Genomic DNA, 14,316 nt, shown 5'->3' with positions numbered 1-14,316 from the left:
AAGGGTTGTTTACTGGCTTCAAGGTCAGTTTCTGAGAAGGGCAGCAGGTTTTCTTGTAAACATATTTACAACCAAAGATGTGTAAACACTATAAATGTATACAGGTGCAGCAGGGCCAATACTGGCACATTTTCCTTTTTTTTTCTCTTTCTTCCTCTGACCTTTCCCCCTGTGACACACGCATAAAGGCTGTTGTGTGCATATGTGTTTATTTCTGGAAGCACTTTAAAGTAATATGCGCACCAACAAAAAGCAAAAAAGAAAAAAGTACTCTTAGAAAGCATAATGATGTACCTTCTCACAATATAAAGCTGAGAGGGGAGAGAAGGAGAGGAGAGGCAGATAGCAAGGCAAACGCAGGACTAGTGGGGGTATTAAATATGAATTAATGGAATGTTGCTCAGGCACATCTCTGGGTGTAGTGTAGTGTTGAAAAATAAAATTTATGTTGCCGGCTACTAGCCGTGAAGGTGCATTTGGACTTTGTATCCTTTAATTAGAAGTGAGATATTAGCATTTCATAGGGCTTTATGCTGGGTGAGGGGATCGGCCGGCCACCGCGCCTTCATTAGCCAGCTTCTCTGTGTAATGAGTGCCGTCATTAGCTGATGGAGTGGATTTGCCCTAGCTCTACCTTGAAAGGCACATCTTTTACATACTTGCAAGGAATAAGGCCTTTTAATGGATTTCTTAATGAATAAAATAAGATGCCACTTCTTTAAAATTTGAAGAGTACATTTCTGATAATGTATACCACTAGCTACTGCCTTTTTCTTTTTCTATTGAGTTAGCAGTAAAGAGGAAAAACAGAGTAATACGGTTGGTGATAAAAGCAGAATGGTGGAAAACAAAGCTATTTGTGGGGCTCGGTGATGATGGAATGGACATTTTTCAGAAGTAAAAAAAAAAAAAAATTCACCTTTTATGTTTTGTAATCCATCATTAATTATAAATTATATCAATAATGTGTGGACAGTAAAAGTGCTAGATCAAAAGGTTTGACTTTCATTCATATGCACGTGAAATAAGGTTTGTGTGATTTCTGGCAGAGGTCTGAGGAAGCGCTCGCTGAGCTATAGTGCTAGATGTTAAAACTCAGCGTGTTTATCAGGGAGAAGGCAGGACACCTATTGGATAAACCTGACTGCAAATTATATGTGTGTCTGTGCTGGAGCGTGTGCACATTCAACAACAATCAAGACAGCCTGAGCTGAGGTGTTTTTTTGTGATATGGAAGTCTCCCTAAGCCTTTGGCTGCGGCTCCATTCTCAGAATCAGCCGTGAAGTGATTAGTATTTTATTGATGAGCTCCTGAAGTGGCAAGTGTGGGAAATTGGATCTTTGATCTCCTGGAGTTTGGGAAATATATCCTGAGTGTGTGGAGCTCTCCAGGTAAAACACCCCCATCCTACCAAACTACACACACATATCCACACACACATGCACACGCACACACATAGACAGACAGACATGTCATTTGGGAGGGATATTCCTCCCCTTCTCCAAAACACATATTTGTTTTGGATGTTTTCACTGAGAGTCTACATGGTGATTACAGATGTTCATTAACAAAATTGGGTATTTGTTTTAAACTTTAACCAATCACTTTGATATGCTAATTACAGTGTAATTTAATTTGAGCCCTGTAATGATGATGCTGTTATTATGGACATAAATGATGCAGTTAAGCTGAGAGTAATCTCATTTGCATACTGTACATGCCAGTAAATTAAGCCCTTTCCTGCTTTGCTTCAGCTTTAATTTTCCACTCCTTTTCACACAGCATCCCTCAGCTCCTGTGCCTAATAGCAGGCCAGCTTGTTTGATGTGGAGAGGCGCTTCCTCACACTAAATCTAGTCACAATATGTAATACATAAAGGCTCTCATTATAACTCTAAGTGCTCTTTTAAGAAGTTGGTATTAATAAGCAGGCAAGCTTTTCATGCTTTGTAGTGATACACAAAAACAGTTTTGTCCCTCACCATAATCATCTTCAACATGCCTTAATCTACATCTGAGAAATAAAAACTATCATGGTTGTAATAATGATGTAGCAGGGAATAGTTAAAAAGCCCCTAATCATATTGTATATGTCTTCTGCTATCAGTTGATCAGAGATATCTTCAAAGAGGTGATTGTATTTTGATATTCCTGCTTTGAAAAAAAGATGAAGGGCATTTGGATGTGTTTTTTAACTAAGATTTTTTCCCCTCACACACACACACACAAAAAAAAACTAATTGAAAAATATTTCCTCATTGTATGTTTAGAGCAAATAATTTGTCTACTTTTCTTTGTACAAATGTTTTTTGATGTCTATATAAAAGAGGCATATTTCTGACAGAGGGACATGCCTGGCCTTGATAAAAGCTCCTGTGTCTTCATTAGAGAAGCAGCACCTCATGGTGTCTGATTGTCTGATGTTTGCAGTGAGAAGGTAAACATGTTTGTCATACAGGGGTGTATTTATGCTGATCAAACATGTGAGATGGGCCATGGTGAATGTTAAGGACTTTGGCTCACCACAGGGCTCAACAGCTCTGTGAACATACAGCCTCACAATGGTCTCAACTTGCCCCGCTCGCAAACAAGAGTCCGACTTCCCCTCGTGTTTTGAAGGTGGGTTAGGGTGGCGGTTTATGGACTTTTAACACTGACAATACAATTGCCCTTCACTGAGAATGCTCCGCCATTTTGTACCATAAAGAATATTATTTTTCTGCCAGCCAATTTTCTCTGTTAGTCTCTAATTGGCTACATAAATCTCGGCCGTTGAGGGTGAGAAATGTTGCAGTGTCACACAGTGTAATCTTCACCCTTATTTACCAATTCATTAAGATTCATTGATGCAGGATCGGTGAGAGGAAATGACAACATAAATCAGGCCTCCAACATAATGACCCTAATCAGTTGGGAATTGCAGAAAATGTCATGATGAACTATGTCCTTGTATTAGTGCCACTGTACATTGTCATTGTGCTGCTTTATGAGTGGGACGCATCCTCCTGACATGGGCTGTATTTAACAAAAAAAGAGTTGTTAAAACCTGATTCCATTAAAACGCAGAAATTCATGTAAGGTCTTTTGGTATTTAGCCCTTCGCCCTTTATCTTCAGTTTAACTGCTTAATGGAAGGCACAAACTCCCTTCCTTTTTAACCCTCTCTGTCCTCTCCCTGGGAAGCCGGGGCTTTTAAAATAATAACATGCTTCTTAGGCTTAAACGACCCCGGTACCATGTCGAGGAAGAATTGCTACTTCAGAAGCTGTAGGAGGGGTCAGCCCAGGGGTAAGACCACTCCCTTACCAAGGACAGTCAATCAGATGCCCAATAGAAAATTACCATTGTGTTACAGATGTCTAAGCTCAGTAAATGTTAAGCAATCACTGAACACTGCCAGTTGTTGGGTGTGATACTATAGGAGTGAAATAGACATTACATTTCCATGCCATTATTTGTGTGTAAAGGTTAATGATTGTGTCTGTAAAATCAATAGCTTTACTTAATGTCTGTGAGTAACTCTGAACCAAAGAGGTGGGAGACCTACACCTGCTGTGTGTTTTTATCTTTGGAGAAACATTTAAATAGCAGGGGTTAGACCAGACCCTACAGTTCCTTCCAGTTATCGTACTTGGTACTGAGAATGAAATCATAATAAATGTATCTACCACGCTTGATGACTTACTCAACAGTAATTAGTGGCTTACTTTGTGTGCAGAGCTGTGGTTTACCGCAGGTCTGTCCCGATGATTTAACAGAACTGTAAAGCTTTTCCCAAAAATGATTAGGCTACATGTTGTCAGCTCACAGAGGAAGTGTGCACTCTGGTGAGTTGACATCCCCCCAAAAGACAGCAGTTCTAATAATATTGTCCTCTCTTTGCGTAGGCACGCAATATTAATTAGACAAGTTCGTTAAGGCTAACCTTGGTTTTCCCAGGAAAATGCATCTGACACATTTCCTTTCCACAAGTTTGCATTCCCATGCCCATGGGAACAGCCCTTACATGAATTCGAGTAAAAATGATTAAAAATATATGACACACTTTAAGTAATGTTAAAACAATAAGTGCTTTTGCAGATCCCATAGGATGCTGATAGATTGGAGTTGTGTTTTTCTTTGGGTATACGTGTTTGACAGGTCTAATTGGTAAGATGAGCTTGAGGGAAGCAATGCCTGCTTTTTCCTGTGCATTGGGCTTGTGGTCAGAAAAGGAGGCCCCTCGTCTCCTGGTGTCTGTCCTCTTGCTGTAGTGTTAATGGGCATGAGCCACATGTGAGGGAGATTATCAAAGTCAAATGAAGGAGAGTCGCTAAGAAAATGTGTGGCGAGCCACTCCTAAAAGAGGCTCCACATCCCAGAATTACTATTCCATTCATGTACAACCAGATTTAAACTCATTAGACTTCTCTATTTACTTAGTCTCTATCGGCCCTAGTTGTACTAAAAATACCATGGCCTGCCTTACTTTGGCACATTCCGTCATTGTCTGTGCACAGCAGGCCTTTACTCTGAGGTGCTTCTCAGATGGCTCCATGCAAAGGAGACTAACTGGTTTGTGTATTTTCTGAAATTATGGATCTACTCAGCTTCTCCACTGGAGTCTGCCTTCTAGTACCCTTCTTATTGTTAATTTATCTGAGCTTGTAGCGTGATAATAGGTTGCTATTCATATGAATCATCATACTCACCACTGCTTGTATGTCGAGCCCCTCTCCTCTGGTGATAGTGTAGTAATAGGTTTAGATCTAGATTTCATGCTTCAGAATCCTATCATACTCATCCCAATGTGTTATAAATATGTGTTTGGCACCCTTCCTCATATTTTACGCCTATCCTACATGGGGGTAACTGTTTTTGGCGACTAAAAAAAAAAAAAATCAGTCGGGAAAGTTGCTTTGAGAGGGAGTGGAGACAGAAAACTATGGATTCTGGGTAGGGAAGCCTCATTGGATGGCTGTAGCTCAGCAGATGGCAGGTTGTTGTATGTATGAAAAATTCATGATCAACGTGATGTGCAGCTTGAAAGTCCCCACACTACATTATCTAGCTTGTCTTTTGTAATACTGGTTTTTGGACAACAAAATGTTTGATCTAGTTACATCATGATCTTAATGTTTAAGCCATGTAGTAATAAAGTAATCAAAGGAGTGTACAATAGATAAAATCTTTGTCCATTCAATTCCTTTTCTTTTTTTTTTTTTTGTGTGTGTGTGTGTGTGTTTTTTTTTTTTTTTCACGACATATCCTGATGTTGTGAGTTCCAGCTCCTGGAGCCCTCAGACATCCTTTGTTATTTCCACGAACCCAGTTACTGAATAATTGAACAAGGTAAATGTTTAACATGTTTTTACAAGTTCCTCGCTGTGGTGTTGTGAAGAACCAATGTTTGTTGGCTCTGGAAGAAACACTCGGTTGCTTTGCTTGACAATGGTGTGTTTCCATAGGAGACCACCTCGTCAGCTGCCCACCCGCCCGTCTTGTTCACATTCACGGTGGCTCGCTAGCAGCTGCAACACACCAGCTTAATGCGTCTTCAAATGTCAGAAGAATGACTTTTTGTTTATCTTGACTTCTGCCTTGCTGTTTATTCTAGCCAAAGCTGCATTTGCATCGACCTTGATTCCCTAAAGCTTGGCCCCCTCTCCTTCCCCACCAGAGCCTGTTTACACTATGCCTACCCCAAGTGTCACCTAGGAAATCGGCTGATCATTCCACCTGGTTAATATTAAATGGCTCCTGCAAGGAGATGTGTTTGTTCATAAACACAAACCCCCGCTCCCCCTGTTTACTGTAGCCATGGCAGCAATCACTTATTAAACAAACAGCTGCTTTGTTTGCCAGCGTGAGTGGTCTGCTTATACCCCAAGGTCTGGGAAGAACTTCTGTGTCTGGCGTGGTGCACGGATGTGGGGTTTGCAATGAAGGCAGTAGGTATTACTTGCAGGGGAGGGTGTGTGTCTGTACTATATTGTCACAGTAGTCTGGAGATATGCTTTGCTTATCTGTGACTTGGTTGAAGTGGCTGACAAGATTACATGGTTGTTTGGTCTGACTGTGAAGTCTCCTTTGGCAGAATGTCATCTCTACAGATGATTCTCTCAGCAGAGAGTGGCCAGAAAGTTGCAGTCAGAGCAGCGATTGAGCCCAGATTGGTTGAGTTTTCTTGATTGAGGTGGCTCTGGTTTGCAAAGGGCCTCTTTTGCAGATTATCCGTGGAAGGATGTGGGATTAGTTTGTAAAGGTTTTTGGGATTCAGCCTAATTTCTCTGTCTGTTGTCCAATGGATGTATCCAAGAAATTTCTCAGAGTAGTTTGTTATCAGTGATGAGGGCTGTGATAATGGATTATTTAACATACAGCTTGTGTTTGTCTTTTGAGTTTTCCCCAGAATCCTATGAGCCAAAATACAGCAAAACACAAGACTATAAAAACCTTGAGAAGCATTCTGTTGTTGTACCTTTGGTACAGGCTGATGTGTTGTCTAGTCTAGCAACCAAGCCGAACCTAAACAGCTCTAAAGTGAACCTCTCCCCATTGTCTCCTCCTTTGTGTGTCTTTATCTCTCACACAAGAAATGTTGTGCTTTTGTTGTGTGCTTGTGTAAACAAAGGCTGTGTGAGAACTTGGCGAATCGAAGCAGGTGGCCGCTGAGGCTTTACTGTCATGAGCATTAAAGAAAAACAGAACATGGAGAAGGGTCAAAGCACAGCTGCGCGGGCCGACCCTACCTTGAATCGACTGCTGACTTGTTTGAGCTGTTGAATTCCAGGCAACCATGACAGGGGGACAGGCATTAGATTTCCAGTGAAGGGGGAAGAGGAGGAGCGGCAGGGTTGATGAGCTCTGGCCGCCGGCTGTTCTTAACCTTCAACCTGTCTGGTCAGGTGGGAGACACATGTGACTCTTGTTTGTACTGTACTCCCCATATTTGAGGCAGGGAAAACAAAACAAACTGTAAACAAACAGAAACTCTGACCTTTTTTATTATCCAGTGTTTGTTCCAAACACTTGTTTTGTTTTGCAAGCAACTCCCCCAAAGAACAGACAGGCATCTAATAATCAACAGCACAGCCAGTTCTTTTTGTACAAATTGTTGTTGTCTTGTTTTGATCTCCTGGAATTTCCATTATTTTGATTCTTTACTTTTTCCAACTCAAAAAAAAAAAAAAAAAGCTGACATGCTCCATTAATAATAAGCAGGGTTTTTTTTCTCTCTCTCTTGACTCCCTTTGTGTATTGTTTTATATTGAAATGTTTGTGTTCGGAGCATGAACACATATGTTCTTAACCCCAGTAACTACACCCCTTTTAGCAGGACACTTGACCCATAATTACAGCTGAATATGTGCGTGTTATATAAATGGAATGGATGGAAAAACTTGCAGCTTTTTGAGTCATCACAGACAAGGCTATCCCCTGAGCAAAGTGAAAATAAATAGATAGATCAACAAATGCAGGGCCAAGTCACGTGGCCGAGTTGCCCGGGCCCCAGCCGATGATGGTGTCCCTGCCTCAGTGCTTCGCAGATTAACATTGTTATCAGCACAACTCTCTAATAAGGCTCTTTCCTATCTGCTTGATATTTATGATGGATAATGCCCATTTTCCATTTTCTTTTTTCCTCCAGTTTTTTCGCTCATGATATTGCAGCTTTGAATTATTCTGTGGTGAAATTAATGAGAAAGTAGATTTATGGGTTTCATTTGTTTGTCAATTCGAAAATTAATTGGGTGTTAATTTTAGCCATCCCCTCATCAGTGCCGGTTCCAAGCATGCGCGCATTACTTTGCATTCATTGTAGCCTTTCTCTCCTTTATTGTGGGTCACTAGTTTTGCATACATTAAAATAGCCCCGCGGCTCATTCTCTTGATTACTTTTGGAGATGCCATGCATTTGGAAATTTACGCCTTTCTGTTATAATTATGAAAATTTTGCATGGAATGACAGTGCATGTATAATAGCCATTACTTTCCCCCCTTTTATGTAGCTTTGGAAAAAAAGAAAGCAGGCCTTCCTTTTTTTTTTTTCTCTGCATGTGGAAAAATGTCTTTTATTTGAAAAAAAAAGTGGGGGTGAATAACGTCAGCACATGGTTTATTTCAAATGGCATTTAATTTCGCCCGAGAATGTGTGTTTCTAATTGGTGTTTCTGAAGGAGAGCTGGTGCGAGCAAGGGCCTGTAGATGGAGTTGTGGCTGGCTGCATCCCATCCCACAGTGTTCCTCTTGCTCACTCCTTGTTTAGAAAATCCCATTATGGAGGGAGGCCTTGCCAGACTGGAGGGGTGAGCCGGGTCAACATCTGTCTGGAGGGAGAGGGGGGCCGGCTCTAGCCCCAGCCCAGAGAACAGGGCCTGTAGGCCGGGCCCAAGCTGCTCAGACAGGCCCCTGAGTGTGGGGGCGTTGTGACACACAACTGAACCGGCACAGGCCACAGTGTCAGATGACTCACTCGGATATGCTTCTTGCAAGGAGGGCTTCTACAGGAGAGGAGATGTAAACTATAGTGCACTTTTGGTTTGATTCTAGTTCTGGTTCTGTTTTAGCTCCCTATAGCCCACAACTGCTACTGATGATGCTGAGCTGAGACAATCCCTGAAAACCACAATTTAAAAGAACAGTGCTGGTTATAGTGCTGTTTATTTTTTAATAATACAATGTCTAGATTATTATCTCACCTATGCTCTGTAAATATTCTTATGTGACAAGTTGTCAACTTCAATTTCCTGTCTGTCAGAGATCTGTCAGAGTGCGTGTCCCTGTGGTGTCTGGGTATGTGTCTGCATCTTGTTTAGATCTGCATCTCTAGAGACGCTGTGCCCATGCAGTTGAGCACATATTAACTCTCGTTGGCCCTCCTATTACACGCCTTAAATGCAACACCATAAATCTGCATTTAGTTCCATTTTCACCTTCTTTCATGATGAGGCCCTGTGTTTTAAAGGCATTTATTCTGCTTCATATAAATAATTAATCAGGCAAGTTAATTCGCTTCTGCCTGACTTGGTCAGCTTCATTAACCGCTCTGGAATTGGGAGGCTAGACGCGCTGCGCCAGTGAGGCCTGCGACCAGCGCACAATAGCTGTAAATCATTCCACTGATTTGAGGAATACAGGCACAGATATGCACCAGTGTCACTGGCACTCATCCCCAGAGAGAGAGAGGGGGGTGGGGGGGGGGGGACATGTCTGTCTGGCTTTTGTGTATCCAAACGCAGAACAGAGGACGTAAAATGTAAGCAAATACTGTAGCTTTGTCTTCATATTTTATACTGATTGCTATTGTCATATTTTTACATAAAACAAAAAGCATACAGTGATACATACTGCCAGTAATTGTATGTTATTCTTTTGAGTTAATTTAAGTTATGAAAGACAACATTTTTTCCAACAACTCAAAGGGGTTTATTTATATTCAGACCCGTATTTTGGTGTTAATTGAGCACCCCTGAAGGATTTGACTGTTTTCGCTCGGCCTCAGATTGGATGTTTCTCATGGAGATCCTTTGGCAGGCCTCACACAGTCGCCCTGTTTCCCATTAAAAAGCCATTCAGCCGTGGTTCTTCTGGGAGCCATGCAAGTAAATATATCCATTTCCATAGAAAGTGTTTTGTTTTGGAGGTCCAGTGTTTTCTTGGGCTCCTCTGCTCTCACTCAACTCAGGTTGGGTTCCTCTCCGTTGTGTGCTGGACCCCAACCCCTCCACCGCACCCTTGCATATACCCCATAATGTAGAACAAAACCTGAGTCCCATTCCCTTTTCTCCAGCCCAGTATGGACATGTCATCTGCAAAGGATCTGCACCGGAAAAGACAAAACAAAGGAGTAGTTCATTACTCTGTGGAAAAGCAGTCTGTGAGAGCGTGTGTGTTTGCCTCATTGCATATGCTACAAGCAAACAAACAAGACACAAGGAAGCACAAACCAATAGGGAAACCTGCAATAAAAGTGAAATTGTGTGGGAAGGATATGACAGATGTTTATAGTTTGGCCCAGAGTTGAAATGCGACCTCATTGCTGTGTGTTTTAACAGCTGTTTCGCCCTGTCTCTCTCACTCTCTCTGTCCCTGTTTTCTCTCTTTCTGTGTCTTCTCTCAGGTTTTTAAGTCATGATGCAAGAATCTGGGACGGAGGCGACAAGCAACGGACCAGCCAATCAAAATGGAGGTGCAAGTGTGGAGGGCGGGTCCAGGGAAGGACGACCCAACAGCGCCACGCCATCAGTGGAGGTGACTGCAGCTGACCTCCTGCATCTCCAGCAGCACCAGGTAGACCAGTCCCCCTTTCACACCTGTCTTCACTTTATTAATCCATGTCAAGAGCAGGCCCAAATCCCCTCTTAGAGTGCCACTTAATATTTAATTCCACCTCAAAGTACATCTAGTACATAAACACATTATTATTATTATTTATGTATATTGAGGCACATTTTGAATATTTAAAGAAGGGGAAGTGCTCTCTCTGTGTGATTGTGTTTGGTTGTGTTTATCGTAGCATGCAGCATCTGCATTTTGGTAAAATATTTATCATGGTGTTCTGACATATTTTAAGTGTGTAGGTGCCACAGGATTTTGTAGACAGTTAAGAAACCATGACATCCAATAGGATGACAGCATTTTCCCCTGGCTCATTGTAAACACACCTCACACTCACAACTAATGCCACACTCTGCCATGTTAACCAATGAGGTGCAGAGATGCACGCCGGCATTTGGTGAAGCCCAAAACATTTTCACCATCTCCGACTTGAGGCAAACAGACAAGCTCTTTCTGTTGGTGTCAGTGTTATGTGTGGCACACGACAGTGTGTTTAAGGAAACAACATTGAAAAGATCAGTGTGTCTTCTGCTATCTTGGTCTATCCGACAGGACGACTAGGGTTGTTGTCAGGAGCTGTTTGGTGATGATGCACAGGCTATGTGCCGCCGTCTGTTGTCACAGCACATCCATCAGCATTTGTACAGGGAGAGCAACAATGCTGCAGCATGGAACATGGAAAATATAACACCAACATATAGAGATGAGCAATAATTCAGTATTATCATTTATCATCTTTCAGCAGAATCATCATCACATTGTGATAATATTATGTTGTGACACTGTGAAACACAATTCTTTTGTCAAAACTGATTTTAACTAGCAAAGTCATTCATATCTCATTTTGACAACGTGAGGTATGAACCATGATAAGTAATATTTTTATTTATAAAAATAACATTTTGAAAAGGCATTAATTGACATCTCACTTGATGTTACACACAGTTTAATCCTGTGATAATACGTTGTACACACAAGTCTTATCATGATACAAAAAAGTACTCCTATTTATATATCACTTACGTAGACATCTGACCTCATAACTGGTTCCATTTACATTATGATTAGATATATCTTATTATTTTCTTCCTTTACATCTGTTGTAGATACATTTAGGAAAGTAAACGGGAAAGGGGCAAACATACAGTCCACATGTGATGGTATTAGAGGTACATGGTGTGTGCCTTGGAACAAGATGTATTAGTTCACCACATTTTTTAGAGTATTAATCAGGACAGTATCGGAAAAAATGTGAAAAAGTGTTGGCGTATCATTAAGTAGAAAGGGTGTGTCAGCGTGCATCCTGCTCCTCAGTCTCAGTGTTAGGCCTTTAGGCCTCTCCAGATTTGCTCTTTATCCCCACTCCCCCAGCTCCAGACCCCAGTCTCAGACCCCACCTCCCACCCATTTTTCCAGCTCAAAATGAGCATGTCGTCAGTGAGAAAATCACAGCCATACTGAATTCATTACTGCAGTAGTCACACAAAACCATGGATAAAATTTCAATAACTGCAGGCCACAGTTGAGTAAACAGTTGCACTGAAACTTAATTCCTGTTGACTTTTCCTTCATTCTTTGCCAGGGGCACATTCTGATTCGCTCTGCAAAGACAACAGGGTTACAACTTTGATGAATGTGAGGCAGGGGAGAGGGAGAGAGAAAAAAGTGTCATGGATGTGCACTTGACACCAAGAAGGGATGGAAATAAAGCCTCCCTGCTAGAATAGAGCCAGTCGTCCAACCATGGTCCCTGTTTTCTAGTCATCCAGAAAGAAGTATTACTCTCCAGGATCTGCCCTGGCATTTAAAGGAAGGAAAAAAGAGCAACTCTCTTTTTCCCAATTCAGTTTATTACAGCCGCATTTTCTGCCCTCTGCTTTCCACAATGGTAAATACCCAGCACTTTTTGCTTTATGCCTTTTGAACAAATCCAGTGGTTAATTTCTGTGGCCTGCGGTTAGAGTTGAAAAGAGGGAGGCGTATTAATTGTTGTGTGTGATAAATGGCGCATGGCTGGGGACGAAGGACGAGATGTCTCACTCTCAGCTCCTGACACTGGGCTTTGATAGGCTACTTACCAGGGTAGTGTTACTGGGAAGGCAGACAGGCACTCTTTTTATTTTCCCATTAGACTAACCCAGGATTTTCACTCATGCACCATGAACCATGTTAATTGTCCCCAGGGCATTACGATCTTCGCTCAATTACTTGATAACTTTTTACTTTTGTGGCATTTCACAGTCTTTCTTTTAAGTTTTATTTGCGGTTTGTGCTAATACACGGCTAACTGACACACTGAGGGTTTTTTTTTTTTTGCATTCTTTGTTCTTCACAAAACATCCAAGATGCTATTACCCCTTTAGGTGATGCAAAAATCAATCTAAAATCTTCTCAGACTTAAAGTGCAAATGTCTGAGAGTCCCCTGAGTGAGCAGGAACAACAAACCTGGCAGTGGCATATCATTTATTCTTATTAGGGAACATAACTATGAAAGACAGTCCTCATTAATAAAGATGGGGGATGAAATAATTGTAATCTGTTTGATCATCTTGATTCTGACAGGGGAATTCATCTTGTAGACTAGTCAGATTTGGGGGAAGTGGACCATAAGCTTGATTTAAGCATCTCTATTAGTAAGTCAAATACTGTTTGTTAAGAAGTGAGGAGGGGAAGAAAGACTTCTCTTTCTTTCAAAGATGCTGTGGAAATTAAGCAGATTTAACTTTTTGAGGAACTAAACGTGATATCTTGTGTTGTAACGCTTAGACGTTTGGGTGTGCTGTAACAAAAAAATTGTTTTGCCTCTTTTTGGTTGTTGCCTGTTGGTGGTGTTCAGTATCTTTATGCTTATCTTTTTTCATAACAGATACTGTTTGTGCTTGCCCCCGAATCTGAACATGTTTGTCTCTGTGCTATTTGTTTGTGTTGCAGAAGTTGTGGTTTTAACACTATCCTCATGAGGAAGTAAAGATACTATAGGAGATAAAATAAAAACAAAAGCAATAGTATGAGAGTGCTTGTGCAATAACCTGTTTTGTGATTTGTGATTTAAATGTTTTTTTGCAACAGGAAGTTGTGTTGTGAGAAGGCCTACATCTAGCTGTGGTATTCAAGTAAACATGCAGTAACCATAATGACGTTAGGGAATTTGTGTCAGCTTCGAAGCTGCTGTCTTCAGGACATTCAACTCCCCACACATATTTCCTGTGATGTATGGTCAATTTCAGCAATGCGTTTATAACATCTCACATGTTTAACCATGCAAGCAATTCCTCTGCTCGAAATTTGGTTCAACTGATACAACTGTAGATCATTAAATATTAATATCCTGTCTTTTAGAAGAGCCCTTTAAATCAAGTTAGAGCAATTTCTAAAATATCAGCTTGTCTTTTCCTCTCAGTGATACTGTACAAGTATACCCTAACAGTATCATAAAAGAAAAAATAATACCGGGATGAATAATTGCTTTTCTTTTATTGCACACATATCCATGCAGCTTGCTTTGTCAAACAAGTGCCTTTAAGCGTCGTTACATATCTAAAGATAAGCCCAGCCAATTATGGGGTTTTTTTTTCTTTTTCTCTCCCTGCGTGGTTGAGGTGTCCATAATGTTGCGTGTACAGAGAGGAGAGAGTGACACGCATAACAGTGGCCACAGAAAGAGCTGAGCGGGCACAGGTTTCCTGTTTGCATAATGCAAGGCTTACATGGTCCCTTGTGGATGCTTGAGAAGGTGGAAATGCACGTCTTAGCCACTGTCACTGAGCTCTGTCCTGCCAAGCTTCAGGGGGAAGTGCCAGATGATAAGCCTTGCTATCAGAGTACACTCTGATAGGTACACACACGCAGACACACACAGACGTACAGTACACATACAAACACGTTCACGCTCAGACAGAATAGAGGTCCATAGGCCAGGCCTGGCAGTGCAGGGCCTGCTGGTTTCTGGCATCAAGTCCACATCATGGGCTAATGGTCAGACGGAGAGAGTTAA

The 14,316-nt window shown here is 41.4% G+C and overlaps 1 protein-coding gene across 1 annotated transcript in view; it reads left to right on the top strand.

Annotated features, from left to right (window-relative positions):
- foxp1b (forkhead box P1b) overlaps nt 1-14,316 on the top strand; it is a 158,325-nt gene that overhangs the window by 63,562 nt on the left and 80,447 nt on the right. Inside the window, exon 6 of the mRNA XM_044348881.1 lies at nt 10,104-10,273. Within this exon, the coding sequence (XP_044204816.1) occupies nt 10,115-10,273 (159 nt within the window). The 5' untranslated portion in view covers nt 10,104-10,114. The remainder of the gene's footprint in view (nt 1-10,103; nt 10,274-14,316) is intronic.

Source organism: Thunnus albacares, chromosome 4 (genome assembly GCF_914725855.1).
Source record: "Thunnus albacares chromosome 4, fThuAlb1.1, whole genome shotgun sequence".
NCBI lineage: Eukaryota > Metazoa > Chordata > Actinopteri > Scombriformes > Scombridae > Thunnus > Thunnus albacares.
Note: the sequence above shows the minus strand (reverse complement) of the source record. Positions and strands in the feature narration are given on the sequence as shown.